Below are 23,019 nucleotides of genomic sequence, written 5' to 3'. Positions count from 1 at the left end.
CAGCAAGCGAGCCGCAAATTTTTGTATTTCAGCTTACAAAACATGGAATTCTTGTCATTTTTTGGTTGTTAAATCTTACGATTCTAATCAAGATATAGTGACTGCCTTATAGATAACGATTTTTACCAACAAAATGAGGACTAGCTTGCAAAAATTCTCTAAATTAGTACGACCGAGTGAGCCGCAATTTGTATATTTTCACGTTATCATCACGTTTAGGTTTGTTTTTTTTTAATATAAATTTTGGCGAGCGAGGCAGCGAAGCGAACGAGCAGAAAGTTTTTGTATATCAGCTTACAAAACATGGAATTCTTGTCATTTTTGCTTATTAAATCTACGATTCCCATAGAGTCAAAGTGACGGCCTTATAAATAACGATTAATACCAACACACTGAGGACTTGTAAAAATACTCTAAATTAGTACGAGCGAGTGAGCCGAAATTGGTATATTCTGCGTCATTATTAGGTTTTGTTCTTATCTTGTTTGACTTGTTTTTTTTTTCTGCGCCTCCCCCTCCCCTATGTTCGAAACCATTGGTGCCCTCTTTTTGATCCAATCGGCAATCGCTTCAGAGCGGAAGAAATTGCAGCCGCTGCATGGTCCGTGTAACATTTTGCCTGCTAAATGTAAAATACCATGTGTGAACACAATAGACATTGTCATTTTGTCCGCGTCATCATCACGTTTTTGTCTTATCTTTTTTTTATTGTTTTTTTTTATGATAAATTTTGGCAAGCGAACGCAGCGAGCGAGCCGAAAATTTTTGTATTTCCGCTTATGTCCGCGTCATCATCATGTTTTGTTTCTAATCTTGCTTGACTTGGTTTTGTGCCCCCCCCCCCCATTCTTCCCCTCCCCCTCCCCCCCCCCCCCCCCCCCTCCCCCCACCCCGCGTCCGGGCGATTTTTTTCTTCTTCTTCTTCTTCTTTTTTTCCCTTCTTTTATTTTCGTTTTTTCGTTTTTTCGTTTTTGGCGCCCCCAAGGAGTGGCGCCCGGGGCACGTGCCCCCCTTGCCCCCCCCCCCCCCCAGATAAGCCACTGTTCCTGATTGGCTGTTGCCATGGGAAATTGCCATATCAACATAAGTTGCTATCGTAACATCTGTTATGAAATGGGGCCAAGTCTTGCTTTTCTGTTTCAACCTTTCTGATGGCTCCGACTTTTAACGTATCGCAAAAAAAAAAAAAAATAATGATGATAAACCTTGCCCCTTGACGACTTGCATTTTAATTTGTGACTGCACGATGATGACATTACTGCACTTACTAGACTGAATCAAAACCAAATTCATATCAGTATATAGATTGGAGCATGTGAATACCTGACGTAAGAAAATGGTAGCAATAATGATGATGATAAAGACAATTGCTTACTTCTGCCATAGCTGATGGATGGACGTGCACAAAGAAACACCAGCAAAAGGAAGAGAGACCAATCTCGTGAGGATGAAGACTCCATAACAGCCAATATCCCCAAAGTTGTTTTTCTCTTCCCGTCTCTGATTGTCAGTGATCAGAAAAGAAGATACGCAGTCACTCAAAAGGAAATGCCCTAAACATTAGAACGCAACATCTTCTGAAACCAACAAATACACAAAATGACGCATGGTCTGAAAGACAAGGAAATTCACTACCAGTGTGCATTTCGGAGAAGGCCAACATGTACTTGATTATTGTTGAAGCGAGCGCTGGACGTCAGTTAACACGAGGTGGCATGGCGTTAACTGCTTCCGCAGCGTTGGTATAAATTACTGTTATTATCTTCTCTTTTTTTTTTGCTTCAGTTTCATCCACTCAATTTACAAAATAAGAGTGGAGAGAGTGACCGCGGCTTAATGTGAAACTTGGTTGTGGTTTCAGTCGATCTGAAAGCGACATTATATCAGTCCCACTCCAAGCAAATCATGGGACCAGGTGACAGGGAGCAAGGGCTTTGTTCATTCTTCTCTTTTGGCGAATATCCAATAGATTTGAAGCACTGAAGCTAACAATTAAGATATTGGCACCCGGCCTCAATCAACTATTATCTGCGAGGTTTGACAATATCTATTGTAATAATTACATTCCTTTCATGTGCTTATATGTTATCTAAGTATATCATTCTGTCCTCTCTTAAAAATTATAAAGCTCGAAACTTCTTTATTGTGGACGGGAAAACAATTAGTCCAAGAGTGTTAGTTTTAACCTGATTGGTTTTTTTTTCCCGATAGCTACGATGACATGTCTAGAATAACATACTAAAAGTCCTCATACATCCTTTTTTGAGCGTTCAATCCAATATGACGTCCAAAATGGCCGCCATTTCCTGAAATTCCTATAACTTTTCAACCAGGTATCCCAAATACAAAATTTGAATGTCTGAATATATGTTTTGAAGCATGAACAATTCAAAGAAATTATATTACGAGATGTTGACCGAAATCTAAGATGGCGTCCAAAATGGCCACCATTTTCTGAAATTCTGTAAACTTTTCAACCAGTTATCTCAAATACAAAATCTAAATGTCTAAATTTATGTTTTGAAGCATGAAGTACTCAATAAAATAGATATTAAGAGTTGTTGACGCACGCAAGTACCGTAATCAAAGATGGCAGCCAAAATGACCGCCATTTCCTGATATTTTTTCTCATAATTTTGGAAGTAGATTTCAGCTGTACACACTTGAAATATACGTTTTGAGTCACAAGGAACTACTTAAGAATACTTATTTAGAGCACACATAAAGCACTTAAGCAACTTCAGAAATCCTAGAATGGCTGCCATTTCCTATTTTCTCTCATAAACCTGCAACTTGGTAACCGCGATACGCACTCAAATGTCTAAATATGTATGTTGAGACATAAGGAACCCAGTAAAATACTTATTGAGAGAAAATGAAGCACGTAAGTACCAATAAAACCACGCGAGTTCTCTTCGCGAAAACCAAATGTTGCCCAAAATGGCCGCCATTTTGTTTTCAAAAACATTGCTGATTTTAGCCTGTTTCAAGAGAGAAAGAAATTCAACATAATGTTCGAGATTTAACTACTCAGAAGGTCCAGCGGAGTCTTTCCCTTAAATGTGCACAACATGGATATAAGTTGGGTTGGATGCGCCCCCCCCCCCCCCCCTTGTTGGGGAAGGGGGGGGGGGGGGGGTGGTTGGCCTGTACAATCATTATTTTCCAAATGTTCAACCTGAAGTATATGCACTTTGGCATTAAATTGCAATCATAAAAATGCTTAACGTCCCTCGCTCGGTACACTTTTGAGATTGACAAATTTCCGAATATCTCATTAAAAGTGTGCATTAGATCTTTAACTTATAAAATGCAAAAGTTATTTCCCTCATATTGGAGGGTGATTTCCCCTTCCTAACCCTTCACCGCTTCACTGACCCTAACCCTTCACTTCCCTGATATAAATTAAATACCCCTTTGATTAACAATTCGAAATATTCCATCAAATATGTGACAATTATAAATATTTTCATTTCAATTCAAGTGTAAAAGCTCCTTTGTGTATGAGGGGTTGGGGATACTGAGACTATGAATTACGTACTCTTTCAGGATGTACAATTTTCTCAACATAACACCAAGGGTGCACTAGGCCGTTTAAGGACGATCGTAAAAATGTAAAACTCCCTCCGGTCGATCGGGGTCCCCCACACCCTCCACTAGCTCATTGCCTTGAACATACTATTCTTTATTCTACTTACGTTCTTAATAGAAACAAGAATCTAGTTTTTCATCAACACTGCGCACCATAAAACCCTTAACCTGGAAAAAAAATCTCCATTTTGTGGTAGGGTGCATTGCCTTATACACCTTCCCCGCATATTTCCAAAAATATATTTTCTTACTTTTTTGACAAAAACAAATATAAAAAAAATCTTTGAATTTCAAATTGGAAAATGGCAAAATGTCCTTGGTATGGGAAGGAGCATTCTCCTCCCACACTCCACACTCCCCGACACTTTCCTGAATACATATTTTCGAAGTTTTTTTAAAAAGAAAACAAACATCGGATATTTCACCAAATGGGTGCAACAGATCTGTGAATTTCAAGTTTGAAATTACGGGCAACCTTATGACCGCACACTTCCATGATTACATATCTTGTTGTTCCTTTTTTGATGGAAACAAAAATTTAATATTTCATGAAAAGGGTGCATCAGATGTCTGAATAGCAAGTCTGAAAATGCAAAACATCCCTCATGTTCGGGGGGGGGGGGGGGGGGCGGAGAATCCCCATTCCACGCCCTCCCATTGCCCGTTTCGGTGAATAATATACTTTATATTTTTCCTACTCTTTGACGAAAAGAATTCAATGTCTTACCAAACGTTTGCACTATGTTTCACTTTCACACACACACACACACACACACACACACGCACACACACACACACACACACAAAATCCCTCGTGTGGGAGGGGAGTATCCCTCATCCATGTTCCAGTAACTATAAGTGTCATATTCTCTGATTTCTATATTTTGTATAATTTTACCTAATCTACATGAAATAATAAGATAATTTAGGTGTTTCTAGGTGGAGCAATATACTGCACCAAAGAAATCCACTGTCATGTGATAAATTACACATTATTTTGTAGCACATGTTAACACTAATTTTGAACATGTATGTAACACAGACACCAAAAAGAATTGTTTTTACTTCCTAAGAGATAAATGACAATTTCAAATGGAACTCACCTCATGGTAGCCATCAAATGCGTTAGTAATGATAATAAAAAAGGCTAGCACTAAATTTTCATCTCATGTGCTTGAGGTGACGAAAATAGGCCATGTGGTAAAAAAAAGAGAGAATTGCCTCCTAGTCGGCTCTCTGTTCAAATAGCAACAAATCTGATATTGAAATTTTTCTCTCGTAACAGGGACACACTCATTGATTTCAACATCCAAATGTTTTTATTTGTACACTTTGTATACAAGTAAGAACTATTTTTCTATATTAAAAAAAAAAAAGTTTCTTATAAATTATACTGACATTTATCTACATCATTGTGAGATAAAATTGTTACTGCCCGGAAATTTTGCACGGCATTTTGCGTTTTAGGAAGAGCGGTACTTGCGCGCGTCAGCATCTCTTGATATTATGTATTTTATTGAGTTTTTCACGTTTCGAAAAATAGACACTTACATTTTGTATTGGGTTGCCTAGTTGAAAGGTTATAAAAATTTCAGGAAATGGCTGAAATGGCTCACCATCTCTTAATATGCCTATTATTGAGTTCTTTATCCTTAAAAACATATATTTAGACATTTGATTTCTGTATTTGGGTTGCCTAGTTGAAAGGTTGTAAAAATTTCAAGAACTGGCTGTCGTTTTGGACGTCATCTTGGATTACAGTACTTGTGTTCATCAACATCTCTTAATATGCCTATTATTCAGTTCTTCATCCTTAAAAACATATATTTAGACATTTAATTTTTGTATTTGGGTTACCTGGTTGAAGGGATATAAGAATTTCTGGAAATGGCGGCCATTTTGGACGCCATCTTGGATTGCGGAAAACGCTCAAGGGGGATTTTTGCGGACTTTTAGCATGTTATTCTAGACATATTTCTGGACCCATCCTGAAAAAAAAAATCAGCTTGTTACCAAAAATGTCCAGGTTTAAGCCTATTTTAACGTAACGCTCTTCGACTAAATAGTATAGATTTCCAGTGAATTTATTCGGACCTCGGAGAAAACAAAATCCAACCGTCATTCTCGGTAAAAAAAAAAAACAACAACAAACAAACAAACAAATGTTAGCGTTTTTTAGAGTGACGTGTGACTACTTTTTCATTCTGTCAAAAAAAAAAATATATGAGGTGCATTTTCCGTAAGATTTCCTGCACAGGCATATTATTGTTTAGCCAGGCAATATTTCGTGACATTTGTAAAAAGGGATATTTATAGGCCTTACGACCTTTTACAGTGCCTTGGCGCCATTTTGACTCTTGAATAAAGATATCTCTCGAAGGATGTGCTTCAAAGTCAGTCAAAATCACGACTGATGTCGATTTATTAAGAGCTGGTAAAAAAGAACAAAGAAAATGAACATCTCAGCACCCTATTCTTATGGTTTTTACATTGTTCTTGTTGCTGTTTACTGCAGTCAAAACTCTCTCTCCTTGAAATTCACTGAAGCATTACTAATTTGAAGCAAAGCCATTGTGATTATTGATAAAGACCTACAAAGATAATGCAGATAATAACTAGAACTTGATCACATTCAATCTAGAATGATAGGGGAAAGCATCATAACATAATCACACAATGTTTTGTGGTAGCTGATCAAAATTTCTTGAAATCATGATGACCTTCTCACGATAATGCTGTAGTATATAGACGTCTATGGCAAGCCAACTGTGCCAATAAGTCGAAAACTCTGTTTATGGCCCCATGAACATTAATTGAAACTTATTTCCTTTTTCAAACATAAGTTTATCGATCAAACAGCACTGATTCATCGATAAACTCTGTTTTTCACTATAATAAACTTTGTTTCTCGAGTTCATACACGTCAAGTGCGAAAGTTTTTTACATGACAAAATTAGTTTATCACCAAAAATTATATTTGCTCGATGATAAACTTATCGACCGATAAACTTTACAGTTGTTACGAAACAATTAGTTTGTCATATGGCGAACCAAATTCTGATAAAAATGAAAAAAAGGGTTCATCGACCGATTCATTTGATTTATGGCTTAAGAACGTGTTCTTTTCTGTTGATAAAGTAGGTTTTCGAGCCATAAACCTAGGTTATCGCCGATTAACTGATTGTATCACTTTTGTGAAACATTTGGCGTGCCATAACCGTTAGCATGTCGTGCTATATTTTTACGTTATTTCGGTGTAAATATGTTTTAATAAGGGTTTCCTTTTGCCTACGCACAATGTAGGTCATATATCTCTTTTGTCATTGTGAATTGCGATCAAGTGCTTTTATATGTCTTCACCTAAATATCACATAGACTCTAGACTTGTCCGAGTCTGAAACCAACACTTCACAACTGCTATAACAGAGTGGAGACTTTGAACAGCGTGTACAACGCAAAGACGCCTTCCGTGCTAATTGGCTCTCAGAATACTCAAAGTACGCACAGGATTGATCAGCTGGAAGAAGCATCCATGCTCTGGCATTATACATGATTAATCATTACACAACTCCGCTTGACTAAGAGTGTGTTGGGTTATAAGGAATGCTGTGTCTTTCTTATAGGAAATGATCTATCAGTTGTTATGTCTTTCCCTAAATCACGTTTATAACTAGAGCAATGCCTCGATTTAAAGTTAAAAAACACATTGTCAATATAAAAAGTTGGTACATCTTCATACAATCCAAAGTGATATCATTTGAACGAGCAAAATATAATTGTCTTGTTACTGTATACTGAAATACCATTACCATTTGCCATCATTGGAAAATACAATCAGGGTAAACAGTGTTGCATTGATATACTTTAAACGCTATCGTGTGCGTGTGTGTGTGTTTTTTTTTTCTTCTTCTATTTATGTCATTAACATAGAAATCATCTTACAGGTTATATTTACAATTATGGACATGGCCTTCTGTACACCTTATGCATGTTGTCTTCATTTGTCTGCTAGCCTGGTCTTACAGATACGTTACAATAATAGTAGTAGTAATAATGATAATAATTTCAATAATGATAACAATAATAAAACTAATAATAACAATACTACTAATACTAATACTAATAACAATGATTTATGAGTAAATACAAAGGATACATATAATGACGGTATATTTGGCACAAAGTCATGATAGTTGTTGCAGCGAATGCCACTTTATTTACACAATCATGTTTTTAACACAAGTCAGCTTAAAATCGTATATGATCAATTCGCAACGATTTACAATTGACAGGAAATTATGACACCCTGTCAAACCCACATGGACAATATTATTCAAAACATTGATTTTCAATGATAGTGTAAGAATTAAAAAAAAAAAAATGTTGGACGGCGCTCAAAACAACATTATGGTAAGAATAACTATAATCAGGAAGGTCACCCCCCCCCCCGCTATAATGTAAATAAATCCAGTAACTATGAGTTATGTAGCAATAACAACGATTTAACAGTGATAAAGATTTTCATGTTAACGATAACAACAACACTGTTAACGATAATAATGAAATGCGGAAGTGTAAAAGAAAATAATGGTGATGATAATGAAAATTGAAGTAGCCTATAAAAAGTTCCTAATAGCGTTGATAACTATGTATGTTCGTATTTTTACCAACCATAGACTCTGGCACAATAGCACAGTCATTGTTCTATAAGGCATCCTAGTCATAATTATTTCCTGAGCATAGTCAGGTTTGTATTTTTGCAGCTCAAGTGGAGTGGAATGAACTCTACGAAAGAAAGGCAATTTATTTATGAAAAAGAGAAAGAAATATATGCACTTTTGTTTCTGTAAAGATCACAATTGAATCATGATAATCTTGACTTAGATACATTCCGGCAATCACATTGACTCTTCCTTTGTTATGAATATCTTCATTGACATGCGGTATTCCAAAGAAAAGGTTGACCAAAGAAAGCTATTTATGTATTTCTTTTATTTTTTTTTCAGTTATTCATATCAAATCGACCATGATACTAAAACGTAAAAGCAGTATCAACGTGACCTCACCAGAAATACGAAAACCCTTTCTTTTTAAGAGTGCCTGTCTTTCTTCGAACTTTCTTTGTAGGGATCTGATCATCTATGGTTTCGTATTGAACTATGGGAGGTTCCGAGTTATCTATAGTCGCAATTGTCGTTGGTTCGGGTTCTTTGACTTTCGACGAAATGCCCCCCGCAGCGTCATTGGATGTTGCTGTCTGCTGTGCCTTCGGAGTTCGGGTAGTAGCTGGCTGATACACGGGTACACAGGAGCCACAGCATCCGATGAGCTCCTCCCTGACAGCGGGCTGGCGGAGGCAATGGAAAACGAAGATGAAGAAGCCTTGGAAGGAGTTCAAGGCGATGAAGAGCATTTGGAAGAAGACGTTGGACTTGCTTATGAAGAGAAATCCACCGATGCTCCAGGGAAGACCGAGAAGAAGAAGTAGGCATATAGCGTTTTGGAGCCTCCTCACCAGCCCCTGTGTGTTATTTCCTTGGCGGGCTTTCTTCGCAATCTCGTTTCGTCGGAGTCGCACCAACACGGCGGCAAAGATGATACAGTTGACCAAGAGGATGACCCCACCGGGAATCACCAAGCTTGCAATCTTGGGCCATTTATCGAGGAAGCAACTGTGACATGGAGTAAAGAAAGGACAAATTTGATATGCAGAAAATCGTGCAAGCGATCAATTACTTCCACACCATTTGTAATTGTGACCCTGCACCTCAAAACAAACAAAAAGTCGCCAGACATGAATTTTTATTAAGACCATATTCTGAAAGAGCAGACTTTAAGCTTTAAAATGATATATAACTCAAATCAAATAGACTCTCCCAACCTATCTAAATATTGGAAAGAAAGCACAAAGTCAGGAAAAGTGTGAACTGAGAAAAGAGGCTCTGAAGTACAGTGTCTATTCAAGCGCTTAATCTTTACCAAACCGTGCTGGCTGTGCCATGAATGGCACAAAAAACAGGAAGTAAACCACCAGAGTAACAACAATGAAGGGATTATCAGCTTAAACTGAAATTAAAGATGCCTCATTAACACATTTTGTCCATAATTAATGCTAACTTTCAAAGCAGTAGCATTATCCTTTCAAAAGTTATTAGAGTTGAAAGTGAAGAGTGTGGACAAGGTTTTTCAGAAATGAAAAAGGGATCTAAAGACACACTTAATCACACTATTCTACCAAAAATGTTCGAGATAAACTGCTAAAAAACACACTTTCCTGCCCGTTTTATGATACCAAATTTTAGCATAATGTAAAAGAAGACCTGCTCTTTCAGAAAATATGAAAGAGTCAAGTTCGGCTAGGTTGACCCATTTCACTTATTTTCAGTCCTCACGCAAAATCAGTGTGTGCGACTTTATGTTCGTTTTGAGGTGCACGGTCACATTTATATTCATGTGATATGGTAATATCCGCAATCGGTAGTCGACTTCCGGGTTTATGACACGACACACCCACAGTACAAGTCTTTAAGAAATTATGTTTTGATTAAGGTATTTTAGAAGTAAAGTTTATTTCTCAAGCATGCATAGGGAGCGATGTCAATAATCAACATAGTCAATCCTGTATTAATTGGAGGATGCACACAAGCACACAAACATCATCAACAACAACCATTACATCGCTTAAAGGGATCGTATAGTTTTGGTTGAGACCTATAAATATCAGGTTTTTAAACTTTTTTCTTTGTTTTATGTTATATAAGGAAGCATGTAATTCCCTGAGGAATTTAACGTTTATTTGCTGAAATTGGCTTTGAAATGGCAGGGATATCCAAGACAGAGCAATTCTAATAAAGTGCGGGAGCCATTTTGTTTCATTACGTTGCTTTGCTTTACTTTGATTTTGGACGTTTCAGTCATTCCAAACCCAATTTTCATTAAACAAACTTTGACTTCCTCGTAAAATGGTATGCTCTGTACTATGGCAGAAGTGTTTGGTTTTTTTTTATCTCGAAAAAAATTAAAAGTCCAATTCTCATCTCCACCAATACTGTACTATCCCTTTAACGTGGTTAACCGCGTTTGACAATTTAATTTGCGTTATTTTCTTGCCCTTTTGAGATACGCATCATTTTTCAGTCAGGCACCCTCATAAGGATGTGTATTATGGTGCCAATGAAACTTGATTTTTTTTTCTAATTTAGTCTACAGCAATCAAGCAGAAACGGAAAAAAAAAAAACCCAACAACAACAACAAAAAAAAAACATTGATGCTAATACGAAGGCAGCCCAAAACAATCAAAAATTGTATGTCGTTCCAAGATGGGACATGCCATCGGCGTACTACTTTGCCCTTGGAGCTTTTGGGTAGATTTCCTCTTCAAAAAAAGTCAATGTCGCTGCCGATTTGACAGGTCAATGAAGCTGCAGGGAGCTTTAAACAAGGATGTGTGAGAAAGGGTCACACCTACCCTGATCGAACAACAAGTTACTCACACGTCTTCGTGTACGTAATCTTCCCTGGTTACAGCTCCTGTCGTCACAACGACTAAAACGGGGATACCTGGCATAGACAAAATTGATAGCACAGACAGAGAGAGAAAAATAAAATGAGGTGGGAAGAGTGGAGGAAATATTGAAAAGAAGAAGGAGCGAAGACAGAGAGGTGGGACGGAAAAAGAGGGAGAGAGAATAAATCCATTGTATTAAAATATACTTGATTTCGTTAACCTTACCGTGCATTATTATGTAAATCGAAACACGGCAAGGAGAGGGGGGGGGGGGGGGGGGGGGGGGGAGGGGGAGGAAGATTACATAGGGGTTCTATGTAACGCATTCCCATAATCATTTTCCCATAAGTTCAAATAAAAAAAAAGTTATTTTTAAGTGAGAAAGTTGAAAGGATGGAGAAGAAATGATGTCCAAAAAAACAGACATACGCATACTAATTCGTCGAACTTTACCAGCCAAAAATATACTTAGGCGTGATAATAACATTTTGCGCCTGAAATACACAGCAGTGAAAACTTCTGTATTGTAGAATAAATGCTTATAATATAGGCATACAAGATGGACGAAAGAATGGCGGTATGCCGATGTATGCCTTTACATAAATATAGATTATCAAGCGTATTATTGCAACAATAAATTGCAATTAATTAATTTGACAACATTTAGATTACAAAATTTCATGAATTGGTAGTGTGGCTGTCTAACGAAACTCCTTGACATTTCACGTTAATAGGTTTGAATGTATGTGCCTAAATGTAAACACATTACCCCACGCAACGGAAATTGCCTTCGGCATGAAACCCGGAATCTGAAAGTTGACAACTCGAACGAAGAGGAGATACAGGTGAACGCCCTCTACGCCCATCCAGGTTAAGCTAGCCAGAGTGAAATAATGCATCAAGCCAGCAACCACGTAGCAACCGATACTCGGGCCTGTGGAAATCTCGGCGTCTTTCGGGCGACTGAATAACGTTGCGACGATGATAAATGTCACATAGAGGCACGTGAGAGATACAGCGAGGCAGATCAAAATTTGATTCGGCTGCTTTTGACGCAATTTCCTGAAAAAAAAAAAAAAAACAGACACTGTACACAATATCTTACTCAGAGCAGATGAGTCAGGAATTCAACGAAATACACGTGTAAGGAAAGGGCTAATACGTAGTTCCTCTGATTGGGTATGAGCCTGAAGACAACATGTTGTTGACGAGACGTAGGCCTAAATGACTTCTTAATGAACTATCATGACTTGAGTTGAAATCAAACCCTTCGGTAAGAAAATGTTTTAACCATCAGATGTAACTTCTAAGGGGCTGAATTTGACATGCAAATCTGCATCTTCATGTCTTATTTGGCTAACCCGTCGAGGACGAGTCCTGAGTATACTTGGGTAGGACGTGTCTATGCGTGTTGTAGCAAAATCAGTCACCGCAATATCACAACTCCCCCGTCGCTTTCTATACAACTACAATTTATGTGAGAATAACGCTGCGGCTGCCGCTTTCCTTTCATATACTCGAAAAAAAAAACGACCCCTTCCACCATAATTGATTATATACAATAATTAGTATTTTTTCTATTGATTTATCCATCACAGACACCATGGACCTTCGAGAAAGTTAGTACGAACATTCTGAATCCCTGAAATCCACAACTTTACATGGACCGATAAACAAGCTTAGCAGCTGCTACTTTTGTCTTCGATGTAATGACTCTGTCACTAACATCTCAAAAGAGCTCATTAATCAGCCGCACTGAATCATCGATAAGAGAACGCTGTCTTCTTCTAGCTCAGCGTGGCGTTAGTGGGTGTCGAACTGCAGTCACAACATGCGAGAACACTTTCAACGGGTCGGCTATGAATCCCAACCAACTGAACATATAAAACGGAGTCATTCTGCACATGGGGATCTTTGCAGAGAAAGAGAAATGAGCAGCGTCCAGAGTAGGACCTCGATTATTCGGGCACGTCGGGAGCGGCCGCGTGAGCAGGCCTCCGGATAATCGATTTGGCCGGGGGTATATTCACATACAGCACTTTCTAGCATTCCATGCTAGACACATGTTATTACCGATGTTCTTTATGATATTACAATCATCTGCACGGCTTTGTCATGTTCCATACTTGATGTGAAAGGGAAATAAATTGAAATATAGGACTAACGTTAAATATCCGTCATGTATTGTATTCAATGTATTCATGTGTTGTTTGTTTGATTTATATTGACAGACAACGAAAACGAGATTGCGACTCGTCGAATTCGATACTCCCACTGCATCGTAACTTATACTACTGCTGTGCACGCAGTGCCAGTGACAAGCGCGGTACCAATCATTGACATCGTCTCACGAATTGACTCTAAAGCTACAGTGTAACTGAGGGGATCGGAATGTGTACGGTCTTGTATTCCCACGAAAATGGTTGAATGTGTGTTTGTTTGGAAAGTATCTTGATCTTGAAACTACATGAAAGCATTAACAATACTGTCAGTTTAATATTCGACGTCCGGATTACAGAAAAACCGGTTAATCGATGGCCGGACAATCGAGGTCCTGCTGTACTCACTTTGAAAAGCTGTATGTGACTATGGTGAGGATGAGACTTGCGATTGATAATGCACAGCCACTGTAGCTCAGGATCTCAAGGACGTTTTCAGTGTGATTAGACATCTCAACTTCCTTGAAATTCTGATGGAAAGGGGGAAAAGAAATGGAAAAGAACTGAATGAATGTGACGTGCATCGCAAAACGAACAAAAAGTCACTGCCCTTGATTCTGCGTGAGGACGTCAAAAAGGTAAAACAGGTCGACAAAGCCAATCTTGAGTTTTTCACACTTTCTGAAAGAGCTAAGCTTTATCTACGTTATTCTTAAGTTGGGGTTCATAAAACGAATTGGAAAGGGTGTTTTCAGCAGTTTTTCTACCACGCCCATTTTGAAGAGTTGTGCGATTATGTACGTCTTTAGAGGTCCCTTTTCATTTCTTTAAAATCCTTTGCACACCCTTCACTTTTATCTCTAATAACTTTTGAATAGATAGTGCTATCGCCTTGAAAGTAACCATTCATTATGGACAGAACGTGTTAATTGATCATGCTTAATATCAGTTTAATCTAATAATCCCTTCATTGTTGTTGCTGCATCGGTTTACATCCTGTGTCGTTTTTTTTTTTTTTTTTTTTTTTTTTGGTCCCCTTCTGCGCACAGCCGGGAAGGTTTGGAAAGATTAAGCGCTTGAATAGACCCTTTACTTCAGAGCCTCTTTTTTCCAGTTCACACTTTAACGGTCCGTTAACAATCGCCCCATCACTGTACAGGCATGCTAACCTGGAAACATTGAGCTGCAGGTTACTTGAATATGAGACCATTCTGAAGCAAATAGTAATTTTCATACAATAGATATATAATGTACTCTTAAATGTACCCACAAGCATCGGAACAATCATCTCCCAGCATTCCCACTGATTCCCACTGATCAGGTACTAGCCATCCCCTTCAAAGCAATGTTTGTTTTGACTGTTACATCTTTCCTTGTGTTAAAGGTTCCATGAGACCTGCTCCTGCGACAATTGCTCCCACAGATTACTTGTACTCTTAGCCAAACACAGATCCTACATGTACCTCAAAAATATAACCCTAACCTAATGTTAGTCCTCACATGGAACCGAACCTAAAATCCTTTCACAACCCTAACCCTAATCCTAAGTCCTTGGTGAAAACAAACCCGGAACAATTTTCGCAAGGAGCAAATATGCCGCGTCACTCCTTAAACATGTTTTGAGAAATCCATTCTATTTTACTAATCATTTTGTAGCTTTATCAGAAAACGAAAAGCTAATTACACTACTGTACCTATGACTTTGATATTATATCGCGCCTAATATTTACAAAAGCATGTTATTTATGTTTTGTTCTTGTTAAAACCAACAATTAAGTGGATTGATTATTGTTGTGTTTAACCTTCCAAAGAAGTTCTAAGTTTTCGAAAATGAAACACCCTCAGTGAATGTCATGTTCTTACTATATGAACGTCATTATATCACTATATATGATATGAATATCGTTATATGTCGTATTCCAATCTACTCGCAATCCTACGCTTGTAATGGGAGTCATCATAAATTATCATCAGCAATCAATGTCTACCATCATCGGTAGTACCACATGGCGTCTAGAACGATCAGTTCTATGCAAAACTTACCATAAGAATGGCAAAATTTGTGGTGTGGTTGCATCTGCATCTCACGAGGTTATCCGTTGTGAACGATACCAACCAGCAGCCGTCTTCGGACCAGGCTCCCAGCCCATTTTCGGCGTTGAAGTCCCAGAAGACACAGATAGGTTCACTGATGGTCGTCTGCTCATCCGATACCTTGTGCGTAAAGACGTATTAAAAGATATGATACGAGAATGCCTACGCGTACATTCACGTACATACGTACATACAATCACGTACACATACACGCTTGACTACGCTGACTCGGTGTCGTTCCGTCCACCAGTCTGTCTTTCTATCTGTCTGCCTGTCTGTTTGTTTGTTTGTTTTCCTGTCTATCTTGCTGTCTGTCTGTCTGTCTGTCTCTCTCTCTCTCTCTTTTCCTCCTTGTCACTGTCAAATCCTCTTTTTTTTTTTCGAACGACAAACTGTGGTTTTGTGGTTGCTCAACGTCAAAGCACACATACACAGGCACACACATATACACCCAAACAAGAGCCTTAAAAACGTTGAGTGCAGATCAATGGGAGACTTGCGAGGACTTGACGTCATTATCCATCTAATTTGCATAAATTTATGCTTTCCACTGATATCATTGTTTTGTGAATATACGCGAAACCTACAACGTCCTAAGTTGGTCATTGATTCTTACAAATACACAAGCCATACACACACATACACACACACGCGCACACACACACACGCACACACACACACACACACACACACACACACACAAACTTAATCGTTCATTTCACCTGAACACTCTTTTCATGAAACTATACTATGACGACAAACATTTTATTGTATGGATGGGTGTGTTCTGCCATGAATAAAAAGTGTCATCTCGGGTTGGGGGTTATTTATAGCATATATCTCTTTAATAGAGTAAAGGACCATTAGGGAAAGGGATGGATTCGATGGCCGTAGTTTCGGTGAGGAGAACACATTTTTGTGACAAATTACGTACTTACAACATCCAGCAACAAATGGGGACAGTAGCAAGGAATGACTCATCGGCAACCTAATATTTTAGTTTAGTTTTCCACGTAAAGAAAAACAAATCGTCCATGGCAATGAAGATATTTTCGATACTCTCTCCCTCTCTCTCATTCTTAGTCTGTACCGTATTTGTTTCACTTGTTTACGCGACATGAGCCTGAAGTTGTTGTTGTTGTTTTTTTCTGACCTTATGTGAGTAGGCATCCGGTTAACACCGATCAGTCAAGACAATTCCAAATATAAACATGTCATTTTCCGTGCTCTTCCATTGCGATCGGTAATAGCATTTTCATCCGCCAGTAAACCCCAGTTATGAAATTTTGTTTTCCAAATAAAGAAAACAATAATCTAATGAAAATCAAATATGAATCATATATATATATATATATATATATATATATAATACAATGCATTATAACATACTATATCATGATATGATATATCATAATATTACATATATAACAAATGTATAACACTTTTGAAGACTTTCATTGAAAACACAGATGCAACAATTTTTATCATTCTGAGATATGACATAATCTTAACATTTCTTCAAAAGATGATATTCCTTCTTGTGTATACAAAGTCGATTTAAATTTTTCGCATAGTAATGATGACTTCACTCAAAAAAAAGTAGAAATGAAACTGGCGTTTATCTCTTTTTGAATTCAAACTCTTCACGTGTATTTATTATATTACAGTAATGGTGAACAAACAAGCAAACAAATATCCAAGAAACAACATCAGGATTAAAAAGGATTGACTGACCTGAAGTGGTTTGAAGACACTCATCACCTCGAGTGGAAGATGACTCGACTGATTCAGACCGAATAGTGTGACAGAAAGGACTTGAGAGTTTGGCCGAAAATCCCCGTCGCCACTGCTGTCAATCGAGTCTTTGTCATCGTCGTCATCGTCATCGTCTCCGGCAGGACTTAACAGGGCCGGATTGTTGATGACGGCGAAGGATATGCGGAGCTCGGTTGCGGACCCAGGGTCGACGTCGGGACGACCGCTCGTCGAGCGGACGCTGACAGAAGATTTGGCTTGCGACTTTACAACTTTAGCTGTTTGATACACGTTGACGTCATTAACGACCCCTTCTCCACTCGACACGAACGTCAATCCATTTTTAAGCGAGTCTGTGGGAATACTTTGAACCTGAACAGACAGATAGCCTACCAGTTTAACTAAGCCTCAATTCTTACGTGTTTTTTTTTTTCAGGATATTTTGCTGGTTTATATAATATATACATATGTATATGGCAATCAATGAATTGTATTATACACTCAAAGTGAATGTCCAGCTGTACAGTAAATAAGACAAGCCTTTAAGACAAGAAGTGCGTATTTGTCCGATTGTTTTGACAGTTGTTTCTGTTTTTTTCTCTATGTCAGTCCGTTGTTTTGTCCTTGCGTGTGTATTGCAATTGTAATGCAAACTGTGGGTCGAATATCGAATACCTTCTCTTACCTGGACTGCCACATTCGGTTTGATAACTGTGAAAGGTTCTTCTGTCAGTTCGATGCGCTCGAGCTGTGCTTCTAAAGACTTCATAACCTTACTCCCTGCACCTGTCTCAACCTGGCTCGTAGTTAGCTCTTCCGGTTCAGAGTTCAAGAGGTTGCTGATTACTTCAACTACAGTCTTTGTTATCTCAGGAGTCTGTTTGGGAGGGGGGTCGAAGAAAGTTGACATGAAAATCAATAAGCTATACAAGGAAAGATTAAATTGTATTGTGCTATATCACCTTTCAACATCGCAAGAGAATCGTCATGCAAAAGTATATCTATGAATGCATACACGAATAAGTATGTTAATGAAATGAAAAAGAAAAATATCAGCTTACAGACACTATTTGTTCTTTGATTTCATTAAATGTAAAAGCGTTCTGTGATTGAAATGAAGGTGTTTATCAGTGCTTCATGAAACCGAAATGAAGTCTATTTCTCCCCCGCCGGTTTTTTTTTTCATATTCTTTTATGAATAATGTTAGATAGCTGGTTGCAGAAAATGTATATAAAACCCTCGGTTGTGATCCAGTTGAAAAAAATGTGTTAGAATGAAATTATTCGTAGAAGAAAATTTTAATAATATGAGTTGTTAAACAGTAACCTTGGGGATGAGCAATCGACTCTCATTCAAAAATCCAAGTTTGGATTATATTCAAGACCTAGAGTCCGGAAGTTAGGCTAATGATAACATTTACAGCAAACCAAACAATTATTCGAAAATTGCGTCACTTCTTTAATCTATGACAGTCTATGCTTTAATGAGCTGTACATGTATCATGAATTTTTAGCCACTTTGTGTGGACATAATCTTAGTAAATTGATAGACTTTTACTTCAGAAAAAAACCTCTGAAAGTCATACATCAATTTGACAGACATTCGAATCGTATTTAGTTCCCAAGCATGTTTGAGGTATACATTGTATAAGATACTAAGCAAACCCTCGAATGCTATTCAATCAATTAAAAAAAAATGTTGATGAGAGGTATTTCTAAGGGTATATCATTTTCTACAAGACATACAGGAAGTCATTGTTAACTATGGTTTGCTTTGACTTTCCCACAGTACGATGGTTACATGTCGGAATTATTTCATTGGAAGACTTGGGGTGGGGTTAATTAATGTAACAACAGTATGGGGAGGATTAGAGGAATGGTGAAATCTACATAAAAAGAAGAAACAAGTGTTTACATATACTGTTAAAGTTTAAGTGACTACTGCGTATACTTGAAGGAAAAGAAGATTGGCAATGAAATGTAATTATTAGATGGAATACAATCAATTAATAATGATAGATATACACACCTCCAATTCGTCATACTGTTGCTCGGTTACCTTCTTCAGGATGTTTGAAGCTGACGTCAGAGCCTGAGAATCGACGCCATTTCCGGTGAGCGCTTTGACAGTTGACAAAACTCTGTCGACATTAGATGTTGTAACCGGAATCTGCACAACAGAAACACAAAGATAATACTATTTCGTTTACCCTCTATATGGATATAATATTGCATCCTGGTACATGCGCTTATGTTAAACTGTACGGTTTCGAGTGAGGTGAAAATCTACTGGGGTGAATGAAAATGCTCACGAGCTGCAAAGCATTTAGTTTATAATCATAGTAATTTTTCGCCCGGCAAGTCTCCCAAAAGTCTTGACATTTGTGTGTGTCCGTGCGTGTGTGTGTGTGTGTGTGTGTATGTGTGTGTGTGTATGTGTGTGTGTGTGTCGTGAATACTTTCAGCACACACAAACACACACACACACACACACACACCCATACACACACATCCTCTGAATCAAATTAAGTGTCACAGCTTATGGTGATGACATGATTTTCTATGGGCACGGTTCGTGAACATAGACATCTACAGTGCGTACTGATAATCTAATTATATCATCATTGCTTGTTATAGTTACAAAACGAATATCTTGAAGTACCGATTTATTATTGCTCGGACAGTAAGGAATGATTTAGTAGTTCGAGGGGCGTATCGCTTTGAAAAACTATATGACTCCGCCACCAGTTCATCTGGCTCTATTTCTCCACAGAGATGGCTCCAAACGTCTCTGATTTATGGCAGTATCACTGTGGTAATTAATACTTTTTATTAATTCACTTCGTATTTCCAAGCACGCAGGATAGATGTGCAAAGACACGTGAAAGAGAGGAACATTAAAGTGCTGGCAACTGCAATATAACTCTTCAGTAATTTTCCCTACAACCATAAAATGAGCCTATTGAAAAAAAAAAATCACACACATACAAACAAAAAACCAAATGGGACAGTTCCTCGTCACCTGTTCGATATTGGAGAGTTGTTCGCTCGTGTATTGATGTGTTTGTCCTGGCATTTTGGCAGACGTCTCACACGAACAGCTCATTATATCACAATCCGGTAGGACTGCGAGAAAGAATTGAAATTGAAATTGAAATAAGAGACGTTTTGATAGAGACCAAAATTAATTACTAAAAATAAAAAATAACGTGTTTTCTACGTCACAAAAAAAAATGGTGCGAGATGTCAGACACATAAGTTAGTAATGTACATGGATTGTGTTTGTGTATGTCATACAAAGATTGATAGCATTGATGGGATAACTGAGTATTTTCATAACAAGCATGATGTAGTAGATCAGACCCTGTTTGATATCGAATAATTTGTTGTACCTACCTCACATCAGGATCCAGTCATCTCAACGTTTAGATAAGCTCTGAAAGCTCTATTAGTCAATGTGTAGGTTAGATAAATGGAAATAGAAACCGCGCAGATTATACAAGTGCACACTTGGGATGCAGTTTATTTTGCAAATACATATGTCATCTACGTCTCTTCTAGCGGTGTATTGCCATTCAGACATGAATGATAAGAAACATTCATGGTGGTTTTCTTTTGGTCATAAACAGCAACAGTTGGATAATCATAATAACATAATGATAATGCCGGTTTCAGTGAAGGGCAAGCCATCATCTTTATTCAAGAACAACCATCATGATTGTGCTTTATTAGAGTATTCTGAGACTAAAACCTAAATACCGCGCCATAAAATGTTCCTTCACGTTACAAGCAACATAATCATAAGCTTTATTGAAGCGTACTCACCGTAATAAATTTGCACTGTTTGTAGCCCGCCACAGAACATGCTGACACTTCCGGCACACGGCACGCCACACTGGTCGTCTGGCAAAACTTCGTCGTCGGTGGGGCACAGCTTGCGGCAGGCACAGAAGCAATACTTACCGCCATGGAGGGCAAAATGAGTGTGTCCACTCTGGGCGCAAGCGGCGTAGCACGAGCCGCCCGTCATATTTTCCGAGGATATTTGATACGCGTTGTCGAAACACCGGACGGGGGAACAACCGACATAGACAGCATCTGTTCAGTTAAAAGACAATCAAGCACTGGTTTTGATAGCGTTCCCCAATATCTATTTCCATCCCCCCCCCCCAAAAAAAAAGAAATATATATATATAGTACAAATACAGCAAAAAAAAAAAAAACATTAATATGACAAAGTATTGTATGCAATCTTCCTGTATCATTATGTGTATGTCCTATCGTTTTTGCAAACTGAATATTTCATAATTTCACTTTAAATCCAGGTAGAAAAGAATGGAGGAATAAACAACAACAAAACAAAAACGAACCAGTGTCCTTGAACTAAAGGAGGAGAAAGAATTTCTTTTGTGTTCGTAAGGGTTCATATTCGTTTCCATATTAATTACATATTTTCTAATAAAAACACTAGGCCTATGTTTTATATCACGCTTCACATCTCCTCTTCACAGTCGGCAATCGACAACATTTCTATATTTCTACACAAAGTAACATACATTACAAGAGGACAAGAGGACATAATCATTAGCAATGAAAAAAAACCACAATGACAGTTAAGTTTAAGCTTAAAGAAAGGACGTATTTACAGCAATAAATCTCTTTCTAATCTACATTATTAGGTAATCAATGAGTACGTACATAGTTTTCCTACTATACATCGCATAAATGGAGTGCCAGATCAATTTTTATTGCAGTTTATTTAATCTTACGTTTGGGTCCTGTAACACACTGCTTCATGCTATTTGTAATCAATTTAAGAAAACCTTATTATTTTATTTTGCGATATTTTTTTTTCCTGACGATAATCACGATTCAAATGGTCTATCAAAAGACATCTATAATATGAAGAGTTTGTTCGCAAAAACCGATAAGTCCATTTTTGAAGATTTTAAAGTACGGTCTCTGTCATAAAGTACAAAATAATACCTTTTAAAGGATATATTGGTCACTACATGTAAAGGTACCGGTACATTTTTGAAGTTATGGTCAAAAGAAGCAACATTTTCTTATTATTCTCTTTATTTTTCTTGACCTTCAATCGCAAATATCTCCACTTGGCAAATATGGACTTATCGGTTTTTGCGAACAAACTCTTTATATATTTTTTTTTTCGGGGGGGGGGGGGGGTATACTCAGACGGTCTGCAAACCATTTCAAAACGAATTGAAGATGTGGGCATTTCCGTCGTGGAGTCTATACAACGGCACACACCAGGGACGGTCTTTCAGCTTCTCTGAATTAGTTTCAGTGCACAACAATTCTACATCACCGATAAAAATATGTGATAGCATATCCGTACTGTCCATTTCTGTCTCTCCTTGGTATCTTCAAGACATGTATTTCTATGGATTGAATCACCTTTATACCATGGTTTCAAAGTGTGTACAAGAAGGCGAATGTTTGATATTTGTATTATGATTCATAATTATTTCGTCTATGATCATTATGACAGGAGAACAAAATTCATATATCAAAGTAAGTTTGCAGATAGTTTGCTAGGTCATTGTGTTCATTTTTTTTTTTTTTGGGGGGGGTCAAGTAAACATATTTCACAAGGCCAGGGGAGAAAAAAAAAATCGAATCCAGAATTGAGCACTTCAGATGAATTCCTCTCTTTCACTTTGAACATGCAATTGCAATATAATAAGATTTAACTTATCTTACTTCATAAGATACACACAATATTTCAAGTTTCTTGAAATTTATTCACTGTGCAGTGCAAATTTCTTCATGCTTGTTTTCATTGAGATTCGTGATCCTTCCATTGTGTCCAAGTCTTCAGACTGGTCAAACAGTTGTTTTCTATACGCTTAGAGCATGGTGGAGGATTCGTTGATATGTAATGCATGACT

At 37.8% G+C, this 23,019-nt stretch overlaps 2 protein-coding genes across 2 annotated transcripts in view; both read right to left on the bottom strand.

Annotated features, from left to right (window-relative positions):
* Window positions 1-1,715, bottom strand: part of LOC139727483 (adhesion G-protein coupled receptor G6-like) — a 38,551-nt gene extending 36,836 nt beyond the window's left edge. The window contains exon 1 of the mRNA XM_071638459.1: window positions 1,376-1,715. Within this exon, the coding sequence (XP_071494560.1) occupies window positions 1,376-1,460 (85 nt within the window). The 5' untranslated portion in view covers window positions 1,461-1,715. The remainder of the gene's footprint in view (window positions 1-1,375) is intronic.
* Window positions 1,716-8,124: 6,409 nt separating this feature from the next.
* LOC139727482 (adhesion G-protein coupled receptor G6-like) overlaps window positions 8,125-23,019 on the bottom strand; it is a 31,909-nt gene continuing 17,014 nt past the window's right edge. The window contains exons 2-11 of the mRNA XM_071638458.1: window positions 20,933-21,205; window positions 20,130-20,233; window positions 19,137-19,277; window positions 17,793-17,984; window positions 17,087-17,479; window positions 15,302-15,472; window positions 13,667-13,788; window positions 11,869-12,161; window positions 11,086-11,152; window positions 8,125-9,263 (exon numbers count right to left, since the gene is read on the bottom strand). Coding sequence (XP_071494559.1) covers window positions 8,654-9,263; window positions 11,086-11,152; window positions 11,869-12,161; window positions 13,667-13,788; window positions 15,302-15,472; window positions 17,087-17,479; window positions 17,793-17,984; window positions 19,137-19,277; window positions 20,130-20,233; window positions 20,933-21,137 — 2,298 coding nt within the window. The 5' untranslated portion in view covers window positions 21,138-21,205 and the 3' untranslated portion in view covers window positions 8,125-8,653. The remainder of the gene's footprint in view (window positions 9,264-11,085; window positions 11,153-11,868; window positions 12,162-13,666; window positions 13,789-15,301; window positions 15,473-17,086; window positions 17,480-17,792; window positions 17,985-19,136; window positions 19,278-20,129; window positions 20,234-20,932; window positions 21,206-23,019) is intronic.

Source organism: Diadema antillarum, unplaced genomic scaffold (genome assembly GCF_040938485.1).
Source record: "Diadema antillarum isolate AM-2024a unplaced genomic scaffold, OU_Dant_1.0 seq00000133_RagTag, whole genome shotgun sequence".
Lineage (NCBI taxonomy): Eukaryota > Metazoa > Echinodermata > Echinoidea > Diadematoida > Diadematidae > Diadema > Diadema antillarum.
Note: the sequence above shows the minus strand (reverse complement) of the source record. Positions and strands in the feature narration are given on the sequence as shown.